Here is a 27,346-nt window from a genome sequence, read left to right on the forward strand (position 1 = left end):
ACGCTAGCATCGGCAATCTTCTCTACTTCATGCTATCTGCACAAATGGTTGACATAAACATTAAAAAGACCAGGCAGTTCAGAGAGAATCAAAGGAAGGCAGGCAGGCAGCTTTGCATGACATTCTTCAGGACGTGTTTCATTGTGGTGATAGTGAGGGTAGTCAATCGTTTTGTTGACAAGACAGTAGTGACGGCCATCTTGGTGACGTGTGTTGTTCTGTGAGACCAAAGATGTAGTTCATTGAGCGTTTCACACAAACAAATGTGTTACTTCACAGTTTTACGACACATTTTTTTTTTTTTTACTTGCAAAATTATCTTTTAAATTGACAAACATCATATGTGTAATTCGTGGCACAATTCAAACGGGATTGAAAGATAATCTTTCTCTCTCCATTGACTTCAATACATCATTTTTCCGAAATAAGGTCCCATGGAGGTCCACCGGAAGGGGAGGGACTTCGCCACTCTATGTTGGTGCTCCAACACATTGCACGTGATTGGATAAGGGGCGGGAAATCTCCAAGCGGTTAATCAATCATAACAGCGTCGGCCAGCTAACCAATCAGAGCAGACTGGGCTCTGGTTTCAGACAGAGGGTGAAAAGAGGTGCTGCAGCACAGGCAGTATGAGAAAAATAAACATTAAAGCATGTGAACATGTCATAGTAGAAGCGTAAAATGAGCATAATATGTCCTAAATAACAATGTAAAAAAATATTTCTTGTGATGTAGCTAGGTGGCTAACCAACAGATTTTAGTTTTGGTCTGTGACGTACAGTAAATCGGGAGACAGTGGCATTTTTGGGAGAGATCTCAATAAAAGGTTTCAAAATGAATATATAAAACAGTAATTACAACCTATGGAAGCCCATTTCCGCCTCCAACAAATAAATATGATGATGAAAATGTACCCTTATGATGAAAGAAAAACTATCCTGATCAGTTTAAGGACATAATATAAAAATAATAACCACTTTGTACTGCAAGATAATGATTTTGTATCTCAAGAAAAGGACATATTATTGCAAAATGATGACACGTAAAATGTATAATAACTTCCGATATGTAAACATGAATTGAACATTTTTCATTATTATGGAACATGAATGAATTGATTTTATGAGTCACTATAGTAGCAGGATCCAAAATTCTTGAACTGGGCCAACATAAATTAAAAAGTTCAAAATAAATTTAAAAAATAGCAAAATACACATAGAAATATAACAGATAACCCAACGATAAAGAGATATACATGTTTAATTTAACTGAGCATCACAACAGCTTTCAAACATTTGCATAGTTTATATTTTAAATTCTCTCACAATAATGATGTTTTGGATTAGATCGGCACAAATATTTTTCTTCCTTGCGAATTTTAAAGTAAAATATGACAATTCAGCATAGTTTTCAAGTTTGTAAAGTGCTAATGCTTTCACACAAAGACTGTCTCTACTTTAAAAATGTATTTAAACATCCTTCATTAAAGGACGTCCTACAAGTATAATGACGGAGAGACACTAAGGAGAATAAACACCATGTTTGTTATTACTGTGAATATTCTTGGCAGCCAGTTCAGACACAACTAACTAAAGTGAATCACTTCTACTCATCTATCACCAGTGCAATTAAGACAGTGTGGACCTGAAGACCAGCCTGTGATCTGAAATGTGTGAAATATAAAGTGCATCATGTGTTTCTACATGTCTCTGTGGAGGAATGTGCAACTACTGTTTTTGGACGCAGAGCTGCTCTGAGGACAGAAATAAATAATCAAATTGTCAATCCAATCACTAAATTAGTTGACGCCTGAATTGATTAGAATGTTAAGTAACCGAAGTGGAGAAATCAAATGTAACGCTCTTTGATAATCCACACAATCCAGTGTAAACAGTTTTTATGGGGACTACTTTCAACCAAAGAAATAGTCCCTATGAAAAGTGATGGCAGTGGCACTTTTTAACACGAGTTGAAACCTTTTAGACAAAATGATTTGGCCTATATATAAAGCAATCCTCAATATTTTCTTTATAAAATCTCAAATTATTTTAATATCACTTGTATATTTGAGCATGTCTTTATGTTTGATTGTATTCTGTGTTGGTAAAAGTGTGTTGCATTTATTTTTAGTGAAGCACTTTGAGCTGCATCTCTTGTATGACGTGCTCTAATGATAACATGTTATTATCTAATGTGTAACCTAACATAAACATAAAAAGCTGCATAACTGTTTTATTCTCCCCATTAAGGTTTAATTATAATAATAAAAGATTCTTTCTGTCTCAGGGGAGCTCTGACTCCAAAACGTGGGAGCTGAAACAGAACGACTCACTAAATGTGATTACTCTTTGTAAACAAGTCCAACATTTAAGAGAAATGTAATATGGTGTATTTGGGTCATTTAAGGTTACAAACAAATAACTTTCGAGCCGGGGGAGGGGGTAATATTTAGGGGGGAAAAACAGCCTTATTATTTATTTTAGTGCAACAAAAACATTTGTCCTAGTGCAAAAAACACATTTATTCTGGTGATATAAATGGTCTTATTTGAGTGCGAAATGACAGTGTAATTATTTATTTTAGTTGGGATTTTAAAACCGGGGTTGTTGGCTGGTGACTTTTCTTTGTTATTTGTTTTTTTCAGTATTGCCAAGATGTTGAACATTTTATTTATAATTTAAATCTCGGATAATTATCCTTTCCCGTAGATTAAAAAGTGTCTTTGGGGATATTGAAAAAGAAATTATTGTAAATGTGTTTTTTAATGTACACATGTATTCTCTGAGAATATCTGAGGGTTTTTTTTCAAGTGAAACTTCTGATTCTTTTACCATCATTTTACCATTTTGATTTCGGAGAATATTTTTTCATCTCGCAAATGTCTTTTGTAAATGTTTCACTGTAATCATAATTCAGAATGTATTTCACTGATTATATATCACCTCCCATGTACTACATTTAGTCAATGTTTGACCTGAAATGATCCAAAGCTACTCCTTAGATGTTGGACTGTTCCTTTAAAGCAGCTGCCTCCCTGTTAAATCCCCTGTGTAGTGTGTGAAGCAGATCTTTTATCTGGATCCTGGTGCTGGGGGTCAGAGGGGCCGGGGGGGTCAGAGGGGGCGGGGCTGATGCAGACCTGCTATCTCCGGGCTCAGAGCCGGGCTGTGTGTTGCCTTCGAGGGACTCCAGTTCCCCAGAGAAGCCTGCACGGCCTTACGGTGAGCCAGCCTGTGAGTGATGGAGAAACCAGCGTTTCCCTCCAGCTGAGACAAAACCACCAGCACCTGCCTGAGAGAGGAACACCTTCACATGCACAGGAATACATGTTCATACATCTTATACAGTATTTATCACAAGTTCAATGTGAGCACTTCATGTAGCTCAATAAAAGTTCATCTAAACTGAGGAACTATTCACATCTTTTCCTGAAACAATAATCATTTTATAATTAATAGAAATAACAATAATGTTTAACACTAATAAATAACGGTTGTTGTAGATATATTTATAGATTTGATTTAAATTAAATACATTAAAAAATGATAACAGAAGGTTCGGTAACTTTTTTCTTCACATGAGTTTACTGTAACGCAGCCTTAAAAAACAAAAACAGACAACACTAAAAAATCTACGACCATATCTAGCCTTATGTCACAATATCAGTATATCATACTCATAGACTCATACTGTATGGATATATTGCCCAGCCCTAATTGATGTAGGTTATAAAAGTTGAACTGGCTGGAGAATCTATTTAAATTACATGTAGACAGCGTAGGAACTTAATAGTATATCTACTCAATTACTTTTCACGATCTTTTCAACATCTTTGCCTAAAAACTTAAAGGTAAATAATAATAATATTTAATAATGATACATAACAATCACAGTAGTTATATATTTGATTAATGGTATACTAATACAAGTACACCAATTGGGTTTGGTTCAGGGAATCGTAAATAAAGTATATATATACATTTATTTTATTTGTAAAATATTTTGTAACTCAATTGAATGAGATTTAACTTGTTTGGCAGGGGAGATGGGGAGATGGAGAAACTCTACCAACTGACTTTTTTAAGTTTCTATTAAGATTTATGAGTAATGATTCAAACATCACAGGAAGGCTCTTTTTCTTGAATCAATGTTTTGTCTGACCTAGCATTAGAGCAAACAGACAATAATAATAATGTTTTTGAGATGTGTTATCCTGTCATCTGTCCTGTCAGTTTGACAATAGATGTAGTTTGTAACCTGTGCAGAGGCGGGATGCTGTCGATGGTTTTGAGGCTGCTGCGCGTCGACACCACGTTGAAGCTGTCGCTGCAGTCACATGACACGTGGAGGTGATGTCTCGGGTGTCTGTTCTCCACCATGACGATAAGCCCCGCCCACCCGTGGGTCAGGTAGTAACAGGTCATCCCCTCTCGACCCTGGGGGAGAAAGTATTTGGTAAAAGTACATGAAGCTCACCTTATAACAAATACTCACAGAAAAACTCCTGTGCATTCGAACCCTTACTATTGACAATGAAGTACAATGTACTTAAAGTTCTTAAAGTCAAAGTATTCATTGTGCAGTTTACTGTCCCTTCATTGTTTAAATACATCATGTTTCTGGAGTAACATTACTGCTGCGTTACTGCTGCTGGAGATTTGTTAACCCCTTTACATTCTGCAGGCCAGTTTCATCTGCAGCAATGCATCGTATTCTATCAAATCACAATATGTTTGTATCCTTTTCCTGTGAGGACCATGTATCTCTAAAAAGTCAACTTTTCAGTTTCAGGAGAATCTTCTTAACAAAATCGGTTTTCAATGGAAAGCAAAGTAAGAAATACCTTGAAATTGTTTTTAATAACAATAATCAGTTTTAGGTCAAAAATATTTGATTTGTCAACATTCTCTTGTACTAGAAGTAGTGCTTTACCTTTTTGTACAATTGTACTATCAGTTAATCAAAAAGCATTAAAACATTTCCTCCAGATGGCAAAGTAAACTGTTGTTGTAAATCGGTTAATCACCTTATCGTTTCTGTAAAGTAACAATAGTGCAATGCATTTTCCAGCATTGGAAAGCAGTTTATTGTGTGTGTTAGGTATGTACAATAAATCTGAGTTGGTCACACTGATTTGACAAACTGACCTCGTGTCTCTCTCCTTTAGTTTCGGTGAGCTGGATGATGGCGTCGGCGATGGTGTTGCTGGAGGCCGTTACCTGCTCCACCATCACCAGCCTGGAGCTGTAGACCGCCAGCATGTAGCCCGGCTCCTCAGAGGCTGGGAACACACAACATTAATACATTTAAATAAGGAGCTGCAAAACCATCATTCTTATTGACATTTAACCTGGCTTTGGTGGCCTAGACTCTGTCTTTTTAACACAAGTTCCTCTTCCACATTATTTATATATTAGGGACATTCAGATCAGAGTCCTGCATCGGGTCGGGTACCCAACGGGTGACCCGCAAAAAAAGTGATTCGCGGGTGGTATTTTTTCAAGCGCTTTTTTCCGGGTTCGGTTCTGGGTAAAACAAAGATGATGCGGGTCGGGTCGCGGGTGTTGCATAATAAATATATTAAAATAATAATAATTTAGTTTAATGTTTAAATCCTCAGACCTCTCCCCCGCGGGACCGCGCATAATCATAACCTCTGCAGCGCATCAATCTGCTGCTGAGCGTGCCACATTCGAAATGGCTAAGGTGATCTCTCTAGCGGAGAATACAGCATTTTCAATAACACTTCCTCAAGAGCGAGATCCAACATCTGGGAGGCTTTTGGTGTCATCCTAGATGGAGAAAAGAACCAACATCCCACGCTTTTTGAGACAAATATGCAACTGCGTGTGTTAATAATTGCACGTTTTCACTGCTCATATATATGCGGGATCGGGTCGGGTTGCAGATCTTGTGCCGACGGGTCTGGTCGGGTGGCGGAACTAATTGGCAATATGTGCGGGTAGCGGGGCGGGTTCGGTATTGCACGTCGCGGGTGCGGGGCGGGAGCGGGTCTTGAAAATCAGACCCGTGCAGGACTCTGATTCAGATAGCCCGCTAGTCTGTTTTAACTGAGAAATATAACGGTTGAAAATCTGCCATTTTCTTGAAAAGAAAACCTCCTGATGTTGCACCCTTACTGTTCCCCTCTGGGGGGCTGCTGTGCCAGTGGTTGAAGGCGCAGCAGAGCACGGCGTACTCTCCCGGCTCCAGCATCACGTCGCAGCCCACAAACCTCCTCACAGAGCGGCGGCTGTGAGCCAGCAGGCGGCCGAGCGTGGGCGACCCCGTGCTGTCGTAGGAAACTCGGTACAACAACACACACAGATCCAGCAGGTGGCTCTCCGCTGTGTCCCACCGCCTGAGGACACAGGAGCAGAGACGGGTTCAGATAAAACAAGGAGCAGTCTGCAGTCATTAAAACATTTTTGCCTCAAAGAGCAATCATGAGAAATAAACCCAAACCAAGGAGCTGGAAGAGAAGGTAATAAAAGTCATACAACTAAAGAAAGAGTGGTTTGTTTTCTGTAAAAGGGAAAGAGAAAAAAAACCTCTTAGCTTATATTGTAAAGCAATCACATACTATTCCTTGTTGTTCCCAGTAAATGTAACACCTTGATCTCAGTGAATATCCAGGTCTTTCTTTCTTTCTGTCTTTTCTTTCTAATACATTTCAAATACATATCCCCCTTCCCCTGCCGTCATTGCTTTATGGTTGACATACTGCATGGAACTGACTCATTACAAGGATTACATGTTAAGATAAATATGATTGTTTGCTTGTCTGAATTCAATCAAAACATTTGTTGTATTTGTTTAAGAAGGAGAGAAAGGACGCTTAACGCTGTGGTAATACAACTTTATTCTCACTATGAAGAAATGTTGCTGCTTTCAACGATTTCATGATTTTATTTTTTACGAGGGCAAGGGATGAGGTTTTCAGAATTGTATTCAAGTATTTCAAAATGTTTAACTGCAACTATTCACTGCAAACAGTAATTGTAGGTTTAAAAAAATGAAATCATTTTGTTTGTGTTATTATTGACTCTATTGTCTATTGCCTGACTTTAGGTGATGTTAGGTGACCTTGGTAGTATTCACCATCACCCTTGGCTCCATAGATATTTTATCATAGATTTAGTTTTACCTGAAATGGTCTTAATACCCTGAAATAAAAATGTGATGGGTTTGTTAAATGTGCATTAAAGAATGATTTTTTTATCAACTTGCTTAATGCTTTTTTTATTCTCCACCGACATTAGAAACTTGTAGAGCCCAATCTGGCGTACTATAGTTCTTATTGTCTGAACGTACTATCTCTAACTGACTGAGGGCTATTAGAAGGGTCTCAGGTGAGTAGAGCTGTAGTCCTACCTGCTGCCCTGCTGGAACAGAGCCAGCTCCATGGCGGTCCTCTCCAGCACCGTGATGGACACCAGCGTCAGCGGGACGTTGGCTCCTCGGGGGAAAACACCCGGCGTTCTCACCTCCTGCCAGTCTGAATGAATCTTACAGATATCCACTGAGTCAAAGTACCTGCCGGGGTCAGACAAACACATAGACACACACAGACACGTGTAACGCAAAAACACATTTCCCTTATTTTGGGGGGAACTAAAAAAGCTATGGGGAAACTATGGAAAGCCTGAGAAGCAGTTGGGGAGGAAGGACATGTGGGGTTCCCCTTACTAAAAGTTGTCTCTCCTGTGTTTAACGTGGGGGAAAAAGGTTGTACGACAAATAGTTCTGGTGAATGATTATCATTGGCTGAGCCGCTTCGTAACTTATACTCATATTACTTCAATTTGACAGCATAATCTTTTTAAATTACCCCTCTTTCATTGGTAAAGGAAGGTGGAACAAAATGTGTCAGGATATTGTTTTTAATGTCATTTCCCCCTTTTTGAAGGATCTTTTTTTTACCTCTTTCTTGAGTCATAACTTTTGTAATTGGATCCCAAGAATATCCTTTTTTTCCCCCACCTCTCAGGGCTTCCTTAGCAATCACAGTTTTTAACATAGTTTGATCTGAAAATGTAAAATGGATGGACAGAACTTAAAGGTCCCATGTCATGCTGTTCCAGTTATTACCCGTCCCCTTGTGTGTTATGAAGGTTTTTCTGCATGTAAACGGTCTGCAGAGTCACAAACCCTCAAAGTACACCCTGTAGCGAGTAAAACTCTAACACAGAAAAGACCTGTCTATGCTGCCCCAGAACGCCTCGATGGAGATTTCTCTTTTTCCATTTGTTTCTTCCGGGAACCGCATGACGTCATGCGGTTCCCGGAACCAAAATGGACCAATCCGCGGAGCTCCTCACACACCAGGACCTTTAGCGTAAATGTTCAACTAACAGGGAGTCCCATTGACTTGCATAGAGCTCCCTGGTTGGTAATAGACGAGTTGGGATGGCGGAGAAATTCTCTCTGCAGACCCATGCTCACAGCGTTTATAAACCTTTTTCTTACTCAATATCAAGCCACACTTATTGTTTTTACTTCGGCTGTGAGTGTTTGTGTGTGCTCAGGATGAGTTTCACTTGTTCTCGCTGTATCGCCGACCCGGAAACCACACCAGTAAGCCAGCTCACTGAGCAGCGACCCTCGCAACGTCCCGACCAATCAGAGCACACTGGGCTCACAGGGAGGGGGGGGGCAGGAGCTCCAACAAGCCGTTTAGGACAGAGAGTGAATACACATACTATACAGAGATGCTGTATGAGAAACCAATGTGAGTTTGGAAAATTGCACAATATAAATATATTCTAGTAGACCTCAACAATGGAATTATGATCAGTAGAAATGGCCATGACATGGGACCTTTAAAAGATCACAAAGCAATAGCAGCGTTCTTTACTTCTGATTAGGGCTCAAAATAATGAATTGCAATTGTTTTAAATGTTATTGTAACTCATTTACAGTATGATTCACGATATTTGGGGGAATGATAATTTCTGCATTAGTATTTTAATTTCCATTAGAATATTTATATACTTCGTGCAATTTTGATTATTTGGGTATTGAACTGGTCCATATTGAAGTTCTTAACATTTTGATGAATTGTGCGGCTCTGTTCTGGATCTACCTGATGAAATCCCAGAAGTCCATCCAGAAGAGGCCGTCCTCAGCTCTCTGGGCACAAAGCTCCCTCTTCAGGTTGGGAGGCCAGCTGGGCCAGTCATCGGCCCAGGATCCCGTCCAGGAGAAGCGGCCCCACGGGTTCCTCAGCTGCACTAACCTGGAAAAAAACAACAGATGTTAAAACACTACTAAAACAATTACATCTCAAAATAAAGCATAAAGAAGTACAGTGCAACCACAAGCTAAAATCATATGCAAACTGTGACTCCAGTCACAAGCTTCTTTTTTTATGGAAATTTGGGAAGAGAGCACTGGTTTTTTTCAAATACCAGAGTTTGGTAACATCTATCAGGAGAGAAAAGTCAGTTTGTTGCATCTTTTTTGTTATTGATAATAAGCAGAACTATTTAAATTGAATAAAAGTTTAAATCAAACAAAGGTACACTAACTGGAGTATCATTTTACTTACTTGAAAACACTGTCTCCTCACCTGTGAGCGTCTACATCCCTCACGTCTAGCACAGAGTAAGCGTGTCTTGGACGTAAACCCAGGGACTCGTACTCCAAGTCATCCACCTTCATGTTACCACCCCCACAGGACGCCCCCATCAGGAAACTAGCAGCACAACAAACAGTTAAGATGCATCTTTAAGGGGGGAAACTACAAATGAATAGGGCACAAATGCATATCATTAAATGTTATATTTAAATATGTTCAAACAAGCCTAAAAGAAGACATGTTATAGAAGCAAAATATTGGATCAGTGCATGAAAAAACTAGTGTAGTGTCTTGTCTTTTCAGAGTCTTTCCCCGACGCTCACCCTGCCTCTTTGGAGCTCAGCATTTTGGCCCAGATGAGGTCTGTGTCGATGGACTCCTCCTTGGGGTTGGTGGTGCTGACCTGCAGAGCCAGAGACTCGCAGGGGGCTCCGGTGAGCGTGGACAGACCCTCGATAGCACGACCTGCCTGCAGAGCAAAGTAGGAGCCGTGCAGCTTGGCCAGAGCTTTTTCAATCAGAGCCACCCAGAGCTGCTTCCGCTGGGCCTGGGGAGGGAGAAGGTTAATTATCTTCTGCACTGCAGCTTGAAAAGCACATCAGGGGACCAGCATCTGCATTAAGAGATAAAAGGCAGTGTTACCCGGAGGAATTATTGATGTAACTCGTAAAAAAAATATATATATATATATATAAGTACTGAGAAATAAACTTTACATTTAAGGTTGAAAACATGTCTCTTGATAGTAGTAGTAGTATAACCTTTATTTAGCCAGGAAAATAAATTAAGAACAAATTCTTATTTTCAATGATGACAGGAGGCAAAAGGCGTCCTGAGGGGATGGGGGTTGGGAGGAAGAAAATAAAAAGACAGATTCCGAGCACTACAGAACCCAGGAGACAACACGATGACACAGAGCAGAGATGACAGGCATAGCAGTTCAACATATAACATATTTAAAATAATGCTGCTGGAGTTCAATCAGTCATTAAAATAATATAGAACATTCATCCATTCATCCCTTCATGGCAATGCATACTATAGGAGAGGTCATTGATCATGTTGAGTTGAAGTGTTCTGTTTCTGAAGGTTGTGATGTTATAATTGTATGAGGTTGTTTATCTTTCATTTACATTTTCACAGCTGGGTACTTTCAAAGGGTTATATTATTATAGAATATTATATTATCCGGTTTGAAATCACTAATGACTAAGAGCATTTTAATGTTGTAGTTTGTTAATATGGATCCAATTTTAGATATTTTATATTCTTCTGGGGAGATAAGTAGTACAGTACTGCATTATATCATATGATTTACATTTAAAATAAATGTAGTGCAGTAAAAAGTACAATATGTACATGTGTGAATATTTTGTGTGTATGCAAAAATGTTTAAAATGCACGCTCGTAAGTTGTCACAGCAATTGTGAATTTTCTCTTGTTCACTTGCTAAAATAACCCGTGTTATGGACTCACGGGGGACTCAAACATATCATGAATAACCTATTTGTTTGTTCTTGATGAATGAAAAGTCAAATGAGTATTTGGTCAAAAGTTTTTCACCTGAGAGAAGAGGAGGTGTCCGTTCTCGTCACACGGCAGCATGTCGTCCACCAGCACGGTGGTCCACGAGCCGTCTTTGCACAGACGCACCTGATAGGCTCCTTCTGCACACAGCGCGCGCGTCACCATCACCTTCTCCACCAGCTCGGGACGTTCAGCCAGAACAGCCAAGGCACTCAGGAACCTGTTCTCCAAAACATGCAGACACACCGTATAACTGACCGGAAGTTTAAGGTGAGACATTACAAGTAAATCTTTCTTTTCTACTATTTTGGGTTATTTAGTTTCACTAACATGTCTTTTTTTCAGACTAATTGAAAGGAAACATCCAACATTTCTACACCAGGCTCCGTATAAAAAACGACCATTGCTCAAATTCAACTTTGAGGAGAGAAAAGTACGACGGGCTAGCAGAGTGAATTAATGATGTATTGTTTATTTTTGCTTACAATTTCATAAAGAGAGATTCAAAACAAGAAACACATATGGCCTTGTGCATGCTACATTAACCGTGGGCTCACCAGCAGTTACCCAGAAGTCCTTGCAGGATGTCGGACGGACGAAGCGTTCGAAAGACAGACCACTTCACTGTGCGGTCTCTCGAGTTGCAGCAGTTGATTTCGTGAGGACGAAGCCACTTTCTGACCCGATGCTGGACGCTGTCGTCTACTGGGAAGCCCACCGACTTCGGACCGGGGGGGAAGCTGTCGTCCACAAACGTCACGGCATTCTGGGCGAATCAAATCACAGAAACAAATACACCTCAACTTTGTTGTAGAAACAGAAATGTAATAGACCTAATGGTCCACTTTCAGATTCACTTGTAAACTGATTTTTGCTTAATTTCGTTTGGCTGCCATTGTTTTGGGGAGTGTGTGGGAGAGAAACTCCCTCTGCAAGGAACTTGGGATTGTAGCCTTGTCAGACCATTTACATGCACAAAAACCTATAGAACACACTATAGGAGAGGGAAACCGCCAAAAGCATAATAGGACCCCTTTAATGTTTTTGTTTTGTTGCAGCTGGTAAAAATGTAGCTTGTTTTAATTACCTTTATACCGCTGGCTATTTTATTCAATCAAAAATCTTCATCATATACAGATGGAGCCTCTTATTTTGGACCCCAGCATACAGCTTCCTGCCGACTGCCAGCCAGTTGCCAGCCAGTTGCCTGCCAAAGACCAGTATTCAGGAATGTTAGGCCCTCCCACTATTCTCCAATTTCAGGGTTTAACCAGGAGATGGCGCTATATATTAAATAACTAAGACTTAGTTTTTCACAATAGAAAATGCAGATATTATATAAAAAACTAAAGTTAAAATCTTGTTTTTAATGCCCCAAGAGCAATAACATCTTGTCACAAGCTTTTTGGAAGAAAAAGACTGACTCAAGAGACCTGTAGTTGACTAATTACAGGCCTCAATAAAGTTCTGCCATTGGTTGTGAAAAACAACGGTGGACATAGTGGAAAGTGAAATTGACATTGTCGAATTTAATAAAAATACAAAATAATGTATCTGTGTACGTGTTTTACTATGTGATCTGCACTTATCAAACATCTAATTAAGGCGAGACACCCCAGGTGAATAGGGTATTTTTAACTTAAAGATATCAGCTAAATATTTCTCCAGTTAATTACTTACAATAAGGCAATTGTTTTTTGTATTACAAGTTTTCTGAAATAGCATGTTTAAATATCCAAATGAACCATTATCTCATGAAATATGCGCATATTTTAACACATTTCAGGAACCGAAATCTGAACTTTGGATAAAGCCAGGATCAAAATTATTGTTTCATTTTGTAGTCATATTAGTATCTAAGGCTTTTACAGAAGGGATTTTGGATATCTCTTTGTATCACTCCATAAATCAGAAAATACTGTCAACAGCCCTAAAATATCAATTTTCACCATGTTTTTAGCTATAAAATGTTATATAATTCAGGCTATGAATTATATATGACCAAACCCTTCTGTAAAAGCCTTCATAATATTGATAGGAATATAACTGGAAGGTTTGGTGTATGTAACTGCTGAGTGATTCTACAATTTAGGGTACATTCCATGTCCATTGATGTCCATTGATGATAATTATAATTATTCTAACTATTTTCTTCAAAAATATCATATTTTGCCTATTATTGGAAAGCATGTTATAATATCACACAAACATTATGTGCATCCTATGCTTTATTTAGCTTGAAATGTGTCATGATGTTCTTAAATTGTCAGTTTTTGCTATGTCCGTTTTTCAGTTGAGGGTGTCTTGGATTCAAAATAATGAATAAAAACCATTAAAGTAAATTTAAAAAATGATTCATTTATTTCAAAAGTCTAAATACTAAAGAATAATAACATATTTTTAATTGATTTCCCCCTTTAAATAATTTAAATATCTTAATATATGAATGTCCGCAAAAGTTCTGTCAACTATGTTACTAACAGAACTTCCCCCTTTAACTCAAAAATTGTTTGTCCCAATACCATGTCACCAGCATCACATGATGCCATGTTCCTCTTTGGCAGACATTTTGAACACACTGTGGTGATTGTCCTCTACATTTTTACAATATTTTATGTATAATAGCACATGGTCAATTAATATACTCATTGACAATCAACAATGTTACGTACATTGTTATGGTTTACAATTGTTTAATGATTTTAATTCAATTATATGTGCAAATGTGATGTTAACCTGTTCAAGAAAATGACATGTGGTCATCCAGGCAAGGCCTACCATTGAAATGATGGGTCAAAATAGGGAAATTGTCAACTAGGTTACCTGTCAACTGAGTTACCCAGTACTGTAATAACTGTAGTAACTTAGTTGACAGGTAACCTAGTTGACAATTTGTACGACATGTAGACGTCATTACACATCATTATCAATGGAATTTTGCACTTCTGCCTTGAAATTAACATAGTGCTGATGGTTAATAATGTGTCCAGTCAACTATGTTATTTGCGTCAAATGTTTGACTTTCATTGTCAACTATGTTGCACCTCATTTTTTCAAATTTAAAATATCTAAAATAGTGCTTCTGATATCCTTTATAGTATAATGTATATCTACACAGGTTGGAGTTTTACATGACATCTCTTAAAACTATCAAAATGACCTGTATGGTAGTTTTATAATACAAAATATCCCTAAACTTAATGACAGTGCTGAACATATCACATGAAAAAACAAAACTTTAATACAATTATTTTTTAAACTTTAAAAAATCTTTGGATATATGGTAGAATAGACTCAAGAGCCTTTCAAATTTGATTTTACTTGAAGTGCAGGACTTAATCAAATGATTGTAATGACATCAAGTTTGTCCGTAACATAGTTGACAAACTGAGTAGTGAAAACATCCTTTCCCTTAAAATAAAAAAATATATAAAAATGTTTAAGCTTTGCAACTAGTGGATATGTTACACTGAGGAATATACTAACTTGAACCACTGATTGTTCTATCTATACATTTTATTTGGCATTAGTAAATAATTATGCACATTTACAGATATTTTACATGATATGAGTGATAACACGTGTTATAAGGGCTATTTCGCACAATAGGTGTGCCTTGAGATTTTTACTTGTCCTTTGGTGTGCCTTGGGCACAAAAAGTTTGGGAACCACTGCTGTAGAGAAATGTAAACGTTCACCATCCCCCACCCGCCTACTGTATGTTGCTTTTTGACATGTAAATGGGTAACTACCCCCCTCTGAGTGAATACCTGTTGTACCTGTCCGGGGCTAAGCCCATAGGACGATGCTCTGATGTCATCACCCTCGCACATTGGTCATATGTTTACAAAAAACGATGTTAACACTTTCTCGTTCTTAATATATGCTATATTTAGGGTCGATATGTGTTGAATTTACTTTAAAATAGCAGATCACTGTGATTCACTTCTCCGCGGCTCCTCCGTGCAGAGAGGCGTTGACAATTCACGAGCGTCTAACTCTCTCCCCCCTGTGAAGAGATATCACAGGGGGGGTTGGGACACACACATTCCGATGGCCAATTCGTTTTAAACAAAGAGTGGGGTGGGGGCTGGTGAACGGTATGGTCAATGTTTGTAAACACTGTGACATTTTGACTTTATTTGATCATTTCAGTTAAAAACTAACGTTCATATTTCATATTACTGTTTTGCCTGGCTGGACCTGTAATTTACAGGAAAGGAGTGCACGCTACTAAAGAGACACGCTACCATGGAAACCAAACAATGGTGTTGCTGTATTGAAGTCCGAGTGGAAACAGTCATATTTGGAGCGTTATGTTAGAATGAAACAGCGAGGTCGTGACTCACAAAAAAAAAGTGTTACTTCACTAACTGTAAGCTTGTCACTCAGAGTAACCTACAGTTAACTTAACTGTTGGAAAAGAAAGATCAGAGTTAGGAGTGTGAACACACAGCTGAGAGCTGCCGTTTCATTCTGACTGTTTAAAAAACGGTAACAACGGACTATTTTTCTTAGCGGATGCATGTAAATTTAAATCAATACATAGAACTATGTTTTAAATCAATAAAAATATTTTCTAAATCCATAAAAGCATTTTAATTAATATTGGGAGTCATGTCGTTACTTTGTTGAGAATGTGGCCATGTAATAAGCGGGATAATTTGCAGCGACTTGGTCATTATGGGGAAAAATAACACCCAGGGATCAAGATCCCTCCGCGACGCGGAGGGATCAGTAATTTTTAGTGAATTACTGAGTTTAGGCACGTTAATAACATTTTAATGAAGTTGAATACAGTATATTCATATTTGTCAGTGATTTCATGTCAATTCGGCGAACATAAACGATTAAATTAGGATTAAAAATCGAGAGCCGGCTGCTGTTCGTTACGGTAACCCAGCTAGGACACTTGACACAGTGGCTTTTGGCAAAGCACACAAAGAAAACAAAAAAAACCGAGAGAGATGAATTATTGTTATTACAACGTGACTTCACTATTATTTAACAACTATTTTTATTGGGTTCTTTTATTTGGGGTTAAGTACATTGTCAGAATAAGTGAGAAATGGATTTAACTTCTGTTAGACAGCTATCATACTGAATAAATATTTATGCAAAAATGTATGGCATTAATAATGTATATCTAATTACATTTAAAAATGTATGGCATTAATAATGTATATCTAATTACATTAACTGTGAATGTCTTTCATTTTATTTAAAATGAAATAAAATTACATAAAACATTTTCCATAAAAAAGTTGATTCAAGAACAAATCAGTACTTTTCTTATATGACTATTATTGCTAAATTTGAAAGGTCTTTACCAGCTTTGGAATTATATATATATATATATATATATATATATATAGCACCTTCTGCCATCCCATCTCTACTGACATATGGATCTTAACAAAGATCCGCTATACATTAGTACCAGATATACTGTACACGGACATTTTAGTGAACCAGACCAGCTGTTTCCGCCGGGTCTTCGCTTCCCGGGCATCACGTTGTTTACAAGTGTGTTCAGATGCTAAATGACAAGTGCAAGTGACAATTGTTGTCGTCTTCTCTGTGAACGTTTTTTTCTCCGTTATTTTGCCATTTTCAGATTTAAATTTCGAGCGGAAAGCTAACCAGGAAGTAATAATTACTTAAGCGGAGAACGGAGAAAGTAAACGTTACAGCAGGCATAACAACAGCCGGTGTTTATTTTATTATAATATTCAAGAACAAATCAGTACTTTTCTTATATGACTATTATTGCTAAATTTGAAAGGTCTTTACCAGCTTTGGAATTATATATATATATATAGCACCTTCTGCCATCCCATCTCTATATATAATATCTATCCGTGACATATGGATCTTAACAAAGATCCGCTATACATTAGTACCAGATATACTGTACACGGACATTTTAGTGAACCAGACCAGCTGTTTCCGCCGGGTCTTCGCTTCCCGGGCATCACGTTGTTTACAAGTGTGTTCAGATCGTTCAGATGCTAAATAAAAGTTTAGCTTGTACTTTTGATACCCCGCCTCTCGGCACCACAACATCCAGTTTACTGTATTTCACATGAGCGATGTCGAACATTGAAAAGTCCTTATAAAATCTCTGTTATTAGATCAGTACTTTTCTTATATGACTATTATTGACTTGAACACTGAGAATGTATTTATTAACTTCAGACATTTGAAATATTTGAAATCAGATGAAAACAAACTGTAACGGACCCTGCCGTGTTATCTATGATTACTATGCCTTACTGTACATTCATAATTTCAGCCGGAGGTGGTAGGCGTTGCGGAGGAGCAGATTGCGAGTGAGGTGCCTGTTCTAAACGAACTATTCCAGCTGTTATAAAGCATTAAATAAAAAGTAAGCAAGGAATACAGAATGTTTCGTTACGTAACTTTGTTGAGAATGTGGCCATGTACATGTAATACATGGGATCATTTGCAGCGACTTGGTCATTGTGGGGAAAAATAACACCCATCCTGATCGTTTCAATGAAGTTGAATACAGAATATTCATATTTGTCAGTGATTTCATGTCAATTCGGTGAACATAAACATCAATGATGATGATTAAATTAGGATTAAAAATCGGGAGAGCCGGCTCGTTCGTTTTTTCCGACTAAACAACATCTATTATTTAGAAGTTGATTTCACATGACTCCAGTGTGGAACCCCACTGCACCCCCTGGTGGATCAATGATCCATTGCAGCTGGCTTCACAATAATTAAATGTATTTATCATGGGGGCGGTATCAAGTCTGACTGGGGGCCGGCCGGCCATCACGGAACGTGCATGAACCGATCACGACCCTCGCACTTTAAACCGTCCAAAATAAGACGCTTCATCTGTATGGGTTGACTTTATTTTGTGTTATTGAGTCTGCAAAGAACTGGTAAGTAATATTGTCAGATATATGTAGTTGATAGAAAAGTACATATTTATACCTGAGATGCAGTGGAGTAGAAGTATAAAGCAGCATAATATGGAAATACTCAAGTAAAAGAAGTTTGTACTTAAGTAAAGTACTCGAGTGGACAGACCTCAGTGCAGAAGCTGACGATGTTCTCCCACAGCTCCTTGGCCTCTCCTTCATCGCTCTGCCGCAGCTCCTCCACCAGCATGCTCTCCTTCCTCCCCGGGGACGGAGCAGGCTTCAGCTGCCGGCCCTGTTGCTGAGGAGTGTGGCAGGCCAGGCAGTGTTTGGCTTTGCCCACATTAATGAGCGTGCAGGCTGGACACGCCCACTCCTCCGTCCTGTTGACACTCTGGTGGAAAGATGCAGGGCCGTCCGGGGCAGGGGACAGCGGGGACATCTCCTCCTTCAGGATGCTGAGCCGCCTGCCGGGCTGCTGCTCTGGCTGGGTGGACAGATGTGAAATAGCGAGCGTGGACGGAGAAGGACTTAAGTTGTGAGTTTGATTGAGGCAGCCTTCTGGAGGTGGCACCTCTCTGCGGCTGCAGGGGAGGGGGTTATTATGAGAGGAAGACCCTGCGCTGAGCATCGAGGAGGAGTTTGTGTGTGGAGATGAAGCTTCTACGGGTAAACTCTCTCCTCCGGTGGATATGGAAAGAGAAAACGCGCCGGCTGCAGGCTCTGCTTGTTGCACAGTTTGATCGTCAGGCAGGAGCAGGGCGTCTGCAGGGATCTGGGGGAGAGACAGTTTGCGAGGCCCGCCACATGCGGAGCAGGACATGGAGGTAGGGGTGTTCTGCAGAGTGCACCTCGAACACTCCCAATGCAGGCTGCTTTTAGCTGCATCTTTTGTGTTTTGCTCAGAGTACGACGTCCTCAGGGGTCCGGAGCAGCTGCTGGAGCGCTGGGGCCGGGGCTGCTCCTCAGAGGAACGCCGGGGTCGCTCCGGTGCTCCACTGTAGAGACACAGAGAGCAGGACAGGCTGTCGGGGGGGTTGGCGAGTGTGCAGCGTGGGCAGGACCAGCGACCATCCTCCCTGCTGCCCCCTGGCTGCCACGTCCAGCGCCGGGGGGCTTCACAGATGGAGCAGCGGTGGGCGCCGGCTGCGTTTAGAAAAGTGCAACAACCACAAGCCCACTGGCTCCTCTGCATGGGCATCGAACCTGAAGAGAAACTGCAGAGAAAACACAAAACAGAGTCATAATAAATAAAACATTAACATTCCTCCGTTTTTTCTGTTCTTTTAAAGGGGACCTATCATGCAAAATGCACTTTTGTACGTCTTTTATACATGAATATGTGTCCCCGGTGTTCCAGGGAACTCACCAAGTGTCAGAAAACACAACCCTCTCTATTTTCCTCCATACCCAAATCTCTAAAAAAGGGGCTGCAACGGATCTGATAAAAACTGATCCAGATTTGAACACTGTCCTGACGTCAGGACGGTGGCGCTACGGCTATTGGGCCAACTCCACCAATCAGGAGGAGACAGCCACGGCCATTGCCGTTCGAAAGCGCTGCAGACGCTGTAGTACATATGCCAGGCCTGTAGATGGTGCTGTTGCTCACAGAATCAACCCTTGCAAAAACAGAGCTAACATTTTTCAAAATGAGCGAAATGAGGCATGGCTAAAATGCATGATCTGTTTGGTATTTTGAAAAAAAAAAAAGTATAAATATGCCTTATATAGGTATGGTCCTACACTATATTATTCAAATATAGCATGATAGGTCCACTTTAAATTAAAACACATATATATAAATATAAATATATATGTAAAGGGTATTTAAATATAAAAAGATGAAAATGTATTTACATTTCAGAAAAAAATCTAAAAGAGAGAGATCAAACTTAATTTTAATTTCATATATTTTGATTTGGCTTTAACACATTTCTTTATACCCATGTTATAGAGATGGTTATGTAAAGTTGCTTTTTTTATCTTGCTTTTGTTTGGATATCTGTTGTATTGTAAAAGGGCTATATAAACAATAGGAACTATATTTGTATGCATATAATCAATATCCTAACTTATTTACTTCAATTAGTTGATAGATCTCGCACGATTACGCGCACTATTCTTTTATATCTGTAGGAGCCAAAATGCTTGTTGGTTATTGTTGATTGTTTGTACTTTGATCATTATTTGTTTACACCATACACCATTGTAATTAGTCACTTCCTGCGATTGTCACCTGGGTGTGGTTTAAGGTATTAGGTCCACCTGTTGGGTGCTGTTTGTTGACCATATGGTCTTGCTGCAAATGTTTGTTTATTTGGGTTATTAAATTGGATGGAACAAGATCTTCAGTACAGACTGTTCATTGGGAACGAGTCACAAATATGAACCAAACGTAGCCGCGACTTAATTCACTGGGAGTTTTGTCGCTACAATACCATTGTCCTCACTTATATATTGTTGAGAGCTTTTCTAAACCTTGTCTCTCTAAATTCTTCTTTTTTTTTTACTTCATTCAAATTGTTCTTTAGTTTTTACTTTGTCTGTGCTGCAATATCTTATGAATTTACCCTCTGGCATAAACAAAGTCTCATCTTATTTTATATTGATAAAGAAGTGTCTTGAACTCATGTAACTGTAAAATCCTGAGGGGAGAGAAGAAAGGAAAAGCCGGGAAGACGACGGGAAGAAATCCAAATATGAATGTGTGCATTAACATATTTCTGTACCCTGTGGTGGCTCGGAGGAGAAAATGTAATTTCATGAATATGGAAATAATACAAGAAGCTGCACTACAACACTAACTTTTCCTCTCAGATCATATAAAATGATTCCTTCAGTGTTTTATTACAGCCTTTTCACCATCGCTAAGATCAGTTTACAGCATGTTCAGCTCTTTGTAAAACACTGGATTTGGTGCAAACACATCTAAGATTTATGTTGCACATTGTGCTCAGGCTGTGAAACAGACCCAGATTATCTTTGCATCCAGGGGGAGATTTAGACTGGAGGGACATCTGTGTGCACGCTGTCCCACATTTTCTTGCCGCGTTCTAAGTAGCATTGGCGTGAAACCGGAGACTTGCAGCTTACTGCAGAGCAAACTGTGAGGTGCAGGTGTTCCTGATGCAGAGCTCAGCCAGTTCTCCTGGCAATGAATGAAGCAGAGAAAGAGTTGCCATTGAATGAAAGGTTTTTTACAAACTAGCTTCAGTATTTCTTATTTCATAGTTTCATAGTGTCTCAGGGGGCTTTACAGTGTGTACAGCATACGACACCCTCTGTCCTTAGACTCTAGCAACGTACAAAGAAAAACTCCCAGAAACCCCACAAGTATTGGGGAATAAATATAAGAAACCTCAGGGAGAGAAACAGAGGAAGGATCCCTCTCCCGGGATGGACAGAAGTGCAATACTGTAGGTGACATGATCCAGATGCAATCTTTAATACTGGCAAGAAACAAAAGAGGAGAGAAACAAAAACTCAAGGTACGAAGCTTTGGATGCTGAGTTAGTAAACATGCATTGTTGGGACATGAATGCATACAGATAAGTATAAGAAGAGAGGTACAAGTCGAATGTCCCCCAACAATCTAAACATATAGCAGCCTAACTACGATAACTATGAGCTTTATCAAAAAGGAAAGCATAAAGGGGCCCTATTGTGCTCATTTTTAGGTTCATATTTATATTCTGTTCCTCTACTGTGACATGTCTCCATGCTTTAATGTTCAAAAAGCTCTTTATTTTTCTCATACTGCCTGTGCTGAAACCAGAGCCCAGTCTGCTCTGATTGGTTAGCTGGCCGGCTCTGTTGTGATTAGTCAACCGCTTATAGATGTCCCGCCCCTTAGCCTAATAGGGCCAATATATAAATATATACCCCTTGATATTGTAGTACACAAGCTACTGGAGCCATCAGCCTGATATTTCCTGTGCTAATATATGAGGTGCAGGGGGAACTAGGTAGTGCAAGTGATCAACAACTGGTCGGTTTGCAACCTTGTTTGTCTGGGGATTAGGGATTTCTTCTGGTCAAGAATTGCACGCCATCTGTGTCTAGGCTGTAAGTGTGTCAAGTTGTTTCCTGTGAGTGTCAAGCCAAAGATAGTCTTTCATCTGAATCTCTGCAGCAGCTCTGTGTTTATTTTTTTATGTTGTACCCACAGCTAAGGTGTCTTCCATTGTTCATCCTATTGAGAGATTTTGTTTGTATACTTAGGTAAAAGTAGCAATACTAAATTGTAAAAATACTCTGTTCTAAGTATAAAGCCAGCATTACAAATCTTGAATTTTCAAAAGTATTGGCATCAAAAAATACTTCACGTACCGAGAGTAAAAGTACTCATTAAGTGTGTTTTGGCCCATTTCAGCATCATATATTACAAATGACTGGATTATGATTATGGATGCTTTAATAGGTCTTTTACAGCCTGTAAAGGTGAGGTTGATTTTGAAATACTTTGTGCCATATCTTATCCCTATAAATATATATTAAAGTTGATTTATTAGTTGATTTACATGTTGTATTAGCTAAAAATAAGAAATGGAGAAGTAACTTGTAACTAAAGCTGGATACTGGCTTCCAAAATGTAGTTGAGTACAAGTGTAATGGAGCATAAGAAAAGAAAATACTCAAGTAAAGTTCAAGTAAATGTATTTTCTTGCCTGCTGCCTAAAGAAAGAGGATGTCATGTGCTGAATAGATGGTAAAGCCCCCTTACATACATAAACAATTGGTACCCAGTAAACACTTCTCTAATCGACTTCTTATTGAACGCTTTTACATTTTTATTGTATTCTTATTGGCTGATCATCTAATTTGGACTTTTGATATTATTGTTTTTCATTGTTCCTTATGTATTGCTGTTTATATATTGATTCTGTATCGTGTCATCCTTTTCTTAATGTGTAAACTGTATAGAATACATTTATCTTTATACTTTCAGGTTTAGTGTCAAATATGAATGACTCAAATGTCAATCAAATGCAGTGTTGATGGGAAAATAGATAAGGACTACTCATGCATGTTGGGGAATAATTTGCTTAGGTATTCAACCTTCGACCCAGTTCATCGTTTTCTCTTTTTACTGTCTCTTTTCCCATGGCATAGTTCTACGGCCTTGGGGATTGCTGCTATCTCTCTTAAGGAGGGGCAGCTTGGGCGCATTGTTGTTGCCAGCTTATGACCGAGCACAAGCTGACATGAGGTAGTTTATTGTTCAGGGACATCTAGAAGCCCTTCTTTTTAGGAACGCAGCTCTAGTTAGATTCAGGGTCCATATTTGTTTAGTCTCGCTGATAAAGAATGTTGGTTATTACACTCCGAACTAGTTAAAACCTGGAACTACAGAAGAGTTCTTCAGAATTGATTGTGGCATCTCTACCGTGTGGTCCGATCGTGGCCCGTGACATGTCTTGTGAATTCTCCGGCCGAAGCTCCAAATAAACCGTCAGTGTTTGCCATCAAAGCTCCAGCTCTCCTCGTGTTTCTCTGAGTCCTGACTCCAATTGCTTCAGAAGTTTCCCCCACAATGCACATTAAAATAACACTGCATAGAAGTATAGACCTGACATTAATGAAAGTTCATGTGCTACCTGAGTCATGTGACTAAATCACTTCAAATTCTCCAGTTTTATAAAACTTCATCATTCGTTTTTTCCCCTGACACTACTGTTGATCCATTAAGATCATTATGCATCAAACTTAATGTCAAAATTCCCTCCGGAAATATCTTTTTCGAGACTCTTGTCTACAGTGCAGCCATCAGGGGTTTCCCTGGTCGCCTTACACTTCCTGTCAGAGAGTAACCTGACTCCGGATCAGTCAGTCGGAGGCCGGGACAATGTGGCAGCAGAGGAGACTCAAAATACACGACAGCACATTAGACAGAGACGCAGTAATAATTAATAAGGCTGAGGTTTACTTTATATCGAACAACTGATAAAAAATTCATGAACACATTCTGGAGCACGGGACTACCAACCAAATGTAGGATATAAATTAAACATCCATCTGAATCAGCCTCCACAATAAAGGTGCAATGTGTGGAGTATTTACATTAATAACTTATTGTTTTTACACGCAGAGTTAACACAACTGACAGCCTCTGATGGCCTTTAACCTGTATTACACACAGGGTTGAGTAGTAACAGATAGCATGTATTCAAGGATTAAAGGTAGGGTAGGTAAGTTTGAGAAACCGGCTTGAGATACACTTTTTGTTATATTCCATGGAATGCTCTTAACATCCCGATAGCAATGAATATCTTAAGTGCTTTGACAAAAAACTCATAAAAAAATGTCATCTGTGGAAGCTGTAATACTGTAAAAAGTACGACCAATCATTTTAGCCGGCCCGGCTAAAATAACTGGATGGCCTACCTGCCTGTCAGCCTTCCATCTGTGCACAAACTTATCTCGTGCCCTCATTGGTCATGTGCGCGTTCGTGTGTGATGGAGGAGGGGCTCTATAAGGAAGTGGCAGATTTTCTCCGGTTGTGTATTTTCAAATTCTAGCGATCTCGAGCCGGTTTCTCAAACTTACCTACCCTACCTTTAAGTCATCAGATTAGAACATGTAAACAACTTTTTCCCGGAAAGACGGTATTTGAAAATAAATACAATTAGATTGTAGTACCACTGACAAGGATTATATCTTTAAAGAATGCTATTTTTTTTTATTCTGAAACTTTTTTTCAATTTATGAATGAAAAGTGTGCTTTGTAAAATACAAGTTGTACACCTGGAGTGTGTGCCTGTAGATTTTGTAAGTGATATTTAATTTGATCAACAGTAATGCTAGATTACAAAAGCAATATAAATCAAATATCAATATTTGTGAATGTTTGTGCCATATTTGAATTAGATTTTGGTAGTATTAGGTGCAACATATTACAAATAGTTGTGAGTTGATTGCAAATGAGCAAAAATATAGTTTGGAAAAGACGTAATGTTAGGCAGAAATTAATGTTTGTTTTGATCGATCCACGAATGCAGCTTCAACACGTTTTCTTCCACTCCCCAAGATCTCAAAGTGACATTTAAAAATATATATATATATTCTAAAATAGCTCAAATAAGTTTCATAAATACAAAAAATGCATATATTGCCAAGTCGTACTTCAAAAGCTGACATTTTGTTGAAGTTTTTAGATAATGTTTTCCTCTCTTTGCGCCTTGGAAGTAGGTGAAGTTGTGCCAGTAACCCAGTTCTACTCCCCGTGAAACTGTTTTAAAATCACTTGTTGCTGACAGGTTTCCCTTTTCTTCTGTCTCTTAAGCAAATCAGTGCACGAAAAGAGAAACAGACGCAAGTAAAATAAACAAACAACTAAAATCAAGACCACATACGCAGCTTATCTTTTCATTTTTCATTTGATCTAATCATTCTAATACTCAGGTTATTTCACAACAACATGGCCACCTGTAATACAACTAAGTGGTGCTTGTGAAAATGTTTTAATTTGTGTGTACAACAACAGCTTGTATATCTAAGTTTGCTGTAGGCAAGCTGTAGGCTTGTGGAGCATTTAAACTTGTTGACCGACTTGCAGGCAACGTAAGGCAGTGAGCTCTTTAAAACGAATGATTTGGTGTCTGTCTGTGTCAGAGTCTTTACCTGCGCTCTCGGTGCCTGCTGGGTCTGTGGCTCTGTCGAGGGATGGAGGTGCTCTGGCTGCTCCTCAGACATCCCATGACGGGGGAGGGGGGCAAGGCGGCACCCCGGGGGGCAGATTCCCCCTCGGCCTCATCAACAAGGGAGGAAGTAGAACCTCCCATGCTGCTGGCTCAGGAGGAAGCGCCCTGAAGGAGGAGGCAGAGGGAGAGTTTGAAGTGAGATCAATTATTCTGATAATGGAGTACATAAATGTTTACAACAAATAATGCAGAATATTCACAGAAAAGTGGTTGCTTTGTATTTGGATAATCAATAATGTAACTTTTCATGCAAAAATGTAAGAAAAATGCAAATCTCAAAATGGGGATTAACTGCTTTTCTAATTTTTGTATCATACTAAAGTAAATATGTGTGACAAAACAATACTTTTAGAGTGATCACCTTGGACATATTTCTCCTTTTTTATGCACAAAACTAATCGATAAAACTAAAACATATTCAGCAGATTAATCGATAATGACAGTGATTAGATTTTGCAGCCCTAACTTGTTTTTACAGTCAGTACATTTGACTCATAAAAGATGTCATGTGTAGACATGCAAGTAGCAAATATTTTCATTGTTGCTTAATTGGTGTAATTAATTAATTAATTAGCTGCTTGAATTATTAAAAAAAAGAAAATAGTAAATTACTGTTTCTTTTTGTCTTCATCTAAAATATATTCAGTTTGCTGTTATAGATGCGCAAATAAAGAAGACAAATATTTACATTTAGGAAACCAAAACCAAATAATTTTGACTCTTTTTCTTTAAAAAAAACGACTCAAAGTGATTAGTTAATTATCAAAATAGTTGGTGATTAATTTGATAATTTAAAGACTAATCGATGAATCGACTAATGGTTGCAGCTCTTGCTTCAGCTCCCTCCCTGCTCACTCCAGTTTTGTCCTTGAACAAGGACTTAACATCTGTGTGATACCATCAGGAGCTCCAGCTTCAGATGTGTGTGTGTTACAGACACACAGTTCAGAAGACATGTTCTCCATCGAAAATGTCCTGTATCATAATAAAGATACAATCTTAAAGCATTTGTCACATACTGTATATCTGGTTTATCATGCATCTGCTTCTGCATGACTAAAATCAGTACATTAAAATGTAAGATTTCAAAACTTGAAAGTGAATAAATACTCTTTGTGTTGTTTGAAGAAAGCATGCATGCTGAGTGAATCCCTCTGCACCTCAATGCAGATGCTTCCCTGCTGGTAGTGAAGTTCAAATAGACTTTAAGGTAACCTGGTGCACCTGCAGTACAGCTGGTGGCTGCGTGGGAAGCTGCAGAGCGGCAGGAGGACACTGAGACACAAAGCAGCGCAGGGGAGAGTTAGTGAGACTTACCCGACTGCAGACAGGACACTCAGTGCACCAAGGAGAAGAATATTCCTGCCAGCTGCCTGAGATCTCCATGCATCCTCTTTAATTGAAGCCCGATGTGCACAGTCACCACTGTTCTCCTCTCACCATCATAGACAAGCCACTGGGAATAAAACACACTTCCTGTCACATAATTCACAATAAAGCTGCTTTTGACAGATACGGTTTGCAATGAATTTAAATGCATGCTTTTGATAGGCAAACAAATACAAATGTTCATGTAAAGTGCGATTCTGTCACGAACTCATCATATATTTGTTGTGATCTTTTAAATATCATTTGG

General features: G+C 39.0%; 1 protein-coding gene across 3 annotated transcripts; it reads right to left on the minus strand.

Annotated features, from left to right (window-relative positions):
- Positions 1-1,196: 1,196 nt before the first annotated feature.
- On the minus strand, positions 1,197-27,074 carry LOC117492322 (calpain-15-like). 3 transcript variants are annotated; one of them, XM_034142498.1, is made up of 13 exons: positions 27,028-27,074; positions 25,631-25,815; positions 18,176-19,223; positions 11,665-11,873; positions 11,144-11,327; positions 9,904-10,127; positions 9,572-9,697; positions 9,086-9,238; positions 7,375-7,536; positions 6,141-6,361; positions 5,148-5,281; positions 4,258-4,436; positions 1,197-3,306 (listed from the first exon to the last, which is right to left on the minus strand). In XM_034142498.1, exons 2-13 carry the CDS (start codon positions 25,789-25,791, stop codon positions 3,114-3,116), a joined length of 2,994 nt encoding a protein of 997 aa, XP_033998389.1. In that variant the 5' UTR covers positions 25,792-25,815; positions 27,028-27,074; the 3' UTR covers positions 1,197-3,113. The 3 variants fall into 3 exon arrangements, with proteins under 3 accessions (XP_033998389.1, XP_033998390.1, XP_033998387.1); XM_034142499.1 differs by having other exon boundaries at positions 1,197-3,291; positions 6,135-6,361; XM_034142496.1 differs by having other exon boundaries at positions 6,135-6,361.
- Between the last annotated feature and the right edge of the window lie 272 nt (positions 27,075-27,346).

The sequence above is a fragment of the Trematomus bernacchii genome, unplaced genomic scaffold (assembly GCF_902827165.1).
Source record: "Trematomus bernacchii unplaced genomic scaffold, fTreBer1.1, whole genome shotgun sequence".
Taxonomy (NCBI): domain Eukaryota; kingdom Metazoa; phylum Chordata; class Actinopteri; order Perciformes; family Nototheniidae; genus Trematomus; species Trematomus bernacchii.

Bases quoted from the DNA above. Each gene is read 5' to 3' on its own strand.
- LOC117492322 (XM_034142496.1), bottom strand. From the start codon at position 25,791: ATGGGAGGTTCTACTTCCTCCCTTGTTGATGAGGCCGAGGGGGAATCT. The intron at 19,224-25,630 runs GTAAAGACTCTG...TTTTCTCTGCAG, and splicing joins AGCAGGCACCGAGAGCGCAG to TTTCTCTTCAGGTTCGATGC. The intron at 6,362-7,374 runs GTAGGACTACAG...CTGTGTCCTCAG, and splicing joins CTGTTCCAGCAGGGCAGCAG to GCGGTGGGACACAGCGGAGA.